The 5,912-nt window shown below is 37.8% G+C and overlaps 1 protein-coding gene across 1 annotated transcript; it reads right to left on the bottom strand.

Annotated features, from left to right (window-relative positions):
- Positions 1-6: 6 nt before the first annotated feature.
- LOC109961206 (myelin and lymphocyte protein-like) lies at positions 7-4,164 on the bottom strand. The gene is made up of 4 exons (XM_020601877.1): positions 4,129-4,164; positions 2,786-2,980; positions 1,413-1,550; positions 7-533 (listed from the first exon to the last, which is right to left on the bottom strand). The coding sequence occupies exons 1-4, from the start codon at positions 4,162-4,164 to the stop codon at positions 459-461; spliced, it is 444 nt and encodes a 147-aa protein (XP_020457533.1). The 3' UTR covers positions 7-458.
- Between the last annotated feature and the right edge of the window lie 1,748 nt (positions 4,165-5,912).

Here is a 5,912-nt window from a genome sequence, read left to right as displayed (position 1 = left end):
CCCCCCAACACATAACAGTTTTATGTCAATATTGTCTTTACTCAACTTGTTGGTTCTTTAAACATCTGAACAACCAGAGAAATCAGGATGTTTCAATGTCCAATTTGTTAATTTACATATCACTAATTTCAAAAATACTTGTGAAGCAAAATCTCTTATTTACATCATCAAATTTTTTGGAAGTTCCTTTAAAAAAAATCTAACAATTTATCAGGGAAAGTTTTCATCTGTAGGTTATATCAAAACATAGCCTTTAAAAAAAAGAAGACACATTATAGCTATTTAACTAACCAGAGCAGTAAACAAGTAACATTCATCAGTAACTTTCTTATTTTCCATTCATCCACTTATTTGATGTTTTAGCACTGTTACTCTTTCTGACATGAAAATAAAAAGGACAAAAAAACCCAAAAGCAATTCCATGTTTACTTCAATGACTGGTTTGGTTGATGGTTGTCTTAGGACCTCTTCCATCGGATGGCAGAGAAAATGGCATGAAGGAAATAGAAAAGAGTGGCTAAAAAGGACATCACCTGAAAACAGAGAAATCATGTATTAGAAGAACAGAGGGATTATAGAGCCACAGGTGTCAACACACAGGTTTAAACAACATGAACGGAGATGAACGGGAACTTGAATATCTATGCGTGATTGCATTAGAGCTGCACCTGCCAACCGATTTTATTATCAATTGCTAAGCCTTTTTTTTTTATTAAGTTAGTAAATATTTTGGCAGTCTTTGTAAAACCAATCTCCAGCCCCGGAGCTCAAGGTGACACTGTCAAAATGCTTGTTTTATACAAAAATATTACATAAAGCTAGGAAAAATAGTCATTTATATAGTGTAAAAAAATGTTTTTAACTGCCTACAGTAATATCTGCTTGTCAGATGCTGAAGAAATGGATTAAGTTACTGCAAGCACAACAGTTTATTGTGAATTACTTTATGAATTCCACCAATGGTGGAAGGTACATTTATCCAAGGGCACAGTTTTAAGGTATTTGAATATTTCCATTTTCTGCTAATTTATTATTTTACCTTAGAGAAAAATACTGCACTTTTTATTTCACTATATTTGTCAAATTGCTGGCAGATTAATATTTTGCTTGTGTCAAACATTAAAAAAAAATCTAAAAGTCTTTTCTTAAAACAAATTTAAAAAAAATATGTCATTGTGGTATGTAAAAGGAAGTAAATGACTATATAAGTAACTAATTAAGTTACTTTGTGTGGAAAATAACACAAATTTGATTTGAAAGAGTCATTAAATGCTGTTGGTAGTTTGTCTTAAATGATTTACAGTATTTTGAAGTATTGTAATACATTTAAATATAGTAATTGGTTATGATCTGTGTGTGTGTGTGTGTGTGTGTGTGTGTGTGTGTGTGTGTGTGTGTGTTTGACATCATACCACTGCAGAGATTGCCAGTCGATAGATTTTGAGAATAACAACATTAGATGGCCCCAATCCAATCCCGATAGTGAAGTATGCCAGAATCACTGATGCACTGAGGTAGAAAAGCACTGCCACAAAATGATAAAATACATCCTACACAGGGGGAGGGACAGTGAGGAAGATGGAAACAAAGGGTAGAAAGTGAAAAAGACAGAAAGGGAAGAAGGGCAGAAGGGAACATTTTCTTTTTTAATTTGCCAACTATTAAACAAAGGTTAGCTTCAGGGTTTGGGTGAAAACAGTAATGGGTAATGTTGGGTAATGTTTCCAAATAGCTTGTTTTAAAAGGGGTCCTAAAGGAATAGCTCAGCATTTTGGGGAAATTCTCTTCTGACACAGCGTTAGTTCAACATCTTCACACTGAAAACAGGTGGAAACAGCCTGGCTGTGCCCAATAATCTGCCCACTATCACTTCTAACACTTACTAAATAACAAATCATGTTTCATGTTTAATGTGTGCAAAAACCAAACTGATCCTAATCAGAACACAAAAATTATTATAACTACTCCCTGTAAGACTCTGAAGTTACTGTTTGTATTTTGTTCTGATTGAGGTAAGTTAACAGGTAAAGGTGCTGTTAGCACTGAACCAGGCCAGGCTAGAGGCTTTCCACCTGGTTCCAGTCTTTGTGCTGTGCTAAGCTAACTGGTTTCTGGCCATAGGTTACAGACAGCAGCGGGGTTGATCTTCTCATATAACTTTATGCCAAAAATGTCAGACTTGTTCTTTACTTTTTCTCCCCAAAAGACTGAAACTAAAGTCTCAGACAAAAAGTTAGCATCCACATCAGCTAATGACTAATGTAGAAGACATGCAAATAAAGCTTTGTTCTCACAGTGTTGAGCTAGGTAGCTTACAAACTTTCCCCAACTGTGCATTTTTACTTTTAACATTACAATATAACATATAATGCTATTTCCAGTATTTTGGGTGACTTCTCCAAATTCAGCAAAAAGCAGCTAGAGTCACTAATGTTATCTTTCAGGTATGGGGTTCAGTAAACAGTTAATGACATGATGTGTCCTACACTACATGCCAGAAGTATGTGGACACCCTTGCATGCTGCACCATTTTGATGCCACATCATACAATGATATTTTGTACAGGGTGAATAGTTCTTCAATGGCTGAATAGGAGAAAAACCCTGCAGTCAAGACCCAAAATTATGTGGAATGTCTGGTGGAGGCTGTTATGGTAGCAAGAAACCTCTGGTTCAGAATGACATTTACATCAATCAATGCAATGGAATGTTCAGTTGTCCACATACTTTTGGCCATGTAGCCATTAATCCAATTAGCCACTCAACAAGTGGTAGGCATGTCTAACCAGGGTAGGCCAGATGCTGCTCTGATTGCATCCACAAAGGAAGAGTAGGATCCAGAGCGTTGTGAATACAAAGCAGAAGACGGAGACGAACATCACCCATCCGAAAAGGCAATCGGTGAGAAAACTTGAAGTAGCCAATGTCGCCAAGGTCCCTATCAAGGTCGCCACCAAGGTCCACACCAAACCTCCATACACCTGCAAGGGAAGGGGGACAGAGGCGAGGGAAAAGAGAATCATCTTAAGCTGTTAAATGTTAAATTTTCATCAGCTAGCTGCTAAATTTGGTGCCAAGTACATAGTGTACAGTGGCTTAGAGCTTGTTTTTTGCTGAAAAGAGCTGCCCGCTACTGCCAGAAACAACAATATGAGAGTAGTGAGAGTGAACTAAAACTGCAAAGTTGCAGCTGGATGGCTAAACAATAAGTTGAAACTCAAGCTCCATAAAGTCAATGGGAGCTGTAGATTCAAGTGATAATTCTCTGCAAGAAATCCTTTTCACATTATCATTTGACACCAGCAAAATATTGAGTATAGCTGCTTTAAATTATTATTCTAGCATTCAGTGTTGCATCTTCAGTTTGGGGATGCATAAGAGACGTGTTTTAAAAATAGTTGCCAAAATCAATGCAGCCAACGCCGAGGTAGCCTAACTTTTATTTTGCAGTACATTTCCCATAATGCAAGTCATTTCATTAGATACTTCAAGTAGCAAAAGCCCATGTCTTTCAAACGCCACAGCCCCAGAATGTAACACTTTATTCTGCAATACATTTGACATCTACAAGCAGAAAACATATTGTTCAGACGTTATTAAGCACTTTCTGTGTTCAATGGGTAAAACTGGTAGAGTGACATTTTAAAATAAGGGTTGGTCTAAATACACACAGTGTGGCCACAGTATTGTCACCATTTTTCTCTCTCCTCCTTTGACAAACATTCTGCTTGAAAGAGTCTTTGGCATCTGGAGCATATCCCTCAAGCATTTGTTCCTTGATAAGAAGTACTTTTTAATGTTTTACTACAGACACTGAACATTTTCCCTTTAACTTTTATTGTGCAATAAGATCATCTAATCGCATTTTGATATGTCACAGTGTAAATAACACTGGGTGAATTCCATTTAGCTGCTTCACTTTCGGGATCCAGGTTTGGTTACTATCTCATTGTCACGGATTACTGGGCTGCTTGACTTGGACAGACCTGTTGTGTATGCTATTAGTAACACCTGTGTGTTTCCTGCCTAGAAGCATTCTTCTGGAGCGGGGTGTCTAACTCTGGGTAGATGTGTGTGCACCCAGAAGATAGAAATGATCTTACTAGTTGCTTTCATCAGATAAACCCACCGGAACGCCTGGTTCTACTGTGTAAATCTCAGCCATCGGAGTTGGCGCATGCGCACGAGCTTCTTTTCAATTTGCACTTTTGGCCATAAATAGATTCACGCCTTTACTTGGTTATTTGCATATAAAATGGTCTCTGAACCATACAGGATTAGACATGTGTGAACCTGACATGGAGTGGTGGAGAAAAAGAAAAGACGATTTGTTTTTCAAGTTAGGGATTACCAACAGAAGAAAAGCTGAAGAATGGCCAAAGAACAAAACCAAAACAGAGGTCATCAACAGGGCGGTGGCAAAGGGTGGTGGCTGAGGTTTAAAAGAAGTGGTCGGATTGTGAGCAAGAGGCTGGAAAGCGTGTACGTGCGCACAAATAGAGCTTCAGGGCAACAGGACTTGAAGGATCTGAAGGATCGACAACTGTTGCATTATCCACTGCAGTTTTGGTCATACAGCTTTACAGGGAAACAGAAGGATCTGGAAACACTCTTATAGCCGCATTGCCAAGATCCTGCAGTGACGCCTGTAACCATCCTAACGCACGACCATTACGCACTACTATTTACAGAGGGTTGTAAATTTTAAGCACACACCTATAAAGGCTTATTGTTAGGCTAGTGGTCTCAATCATAAATAAACAACAATGAATTAATAACAGTAATATCAGCAGAATAATTTGTCTAAAGTGAAAAGCGGGAAATCGACAGAGAAAAATTCTTTAGGCTACCACAAATTCAATATTTAAAAATAAACTTTATTAAATGAAACATATGTAAACTGCTATAAATCAAACTGTTTAAAATGGCCTGTCTCACCATATTTTTAATTTCCACTTCATCATATCACACCTACTTAAGTCCTGAGTAAGCATGATCTGTGAGGTGCACACATTCCTATCAGTGTGTGTAGGAAAAGGCATTTACATGGTTTTTGTGTGTAAGCATCCCTTATTCATCTGGCCCCAGGTGTTTCAGCTCAACCAATCAGCATTAAGCTTTCATTTAGAGCTGGAGCAGACCCTTGTAGGACTCCATTCATGTCAAAATTATTTTGGCTTTCCAGAGAAAGTATGTGCACCAACAAATACATGTCAACACCAACAAAGAACACAAGATTAACTCATGAAACTAAAGAAAAAGTCTTGGGGAAAACATTTCAACATGTTTTTGTTGTTGTTTTTAATCTTAAAACCCAATCTAACCACTAGCTAGTAGGTAAATGTGAAATGAAAGTGTGGCTTTTTATGTAAATTGTCTTGCAAACATAACAGGTTTCAGTCAGCTGTGTAAACATGGTTACTTCAAAGCCAGTTCATAACCGGATCACTCACCAACTAACATTTAATCTGACCACATATAAAGACTTGAACAATACACCTGCAGGCAATTAGAATATTTCTCACACATGACATATTCATTTAAGTGAACATGTAGGTTTGAAGTTAGATGTTTGTGTGGGTGGAGGATGGAAACTTGGATTCACAATCTTTAAATGTGTTGTATGATTGCTAAAGGGTTTGGAGTAGCAATATCAAATATTTATCAGTATTCTTGTTGGTTGCTCCTGAATTTCCCATGTTTGCAGTTGTGCCATCATTTGCTGTCGTTCCAGGAAAACAACACCGAAGAGTTGCCAGAAAAGCTGGGTTAAGGTTAAGACTGAGCCGGCAACTGCAGCAAATTTGATATTTACTAGTGTGTATGTTTTTTTTTTGTTTGTTTGTTTTTTTCTGCGATGGATTGGCGACCTGTCCAGGGTGTACCCCGCCTTCGCACAATTGCAGGATGGGG

Source organism: Monopterus albus, unplaced genomic scaffold (assembly GCF_001952655.1).
Source record: "Monopterus albus unplaced genomic scaffold, M_albus_1.0 scaffold52.1, whole genome shotgun sequence".
Taxonomy (NCBI): Eukaryota; Metazoa; Chordata; class Actinopteri; order Synbranchiformes; family Synbranchidae; genus Monopterus; species Monopterus albus.
Note: the sequence above shows the minus strand (reverse complement) of the source record. Positions and strands in the feature narration are given on the sequence as shown.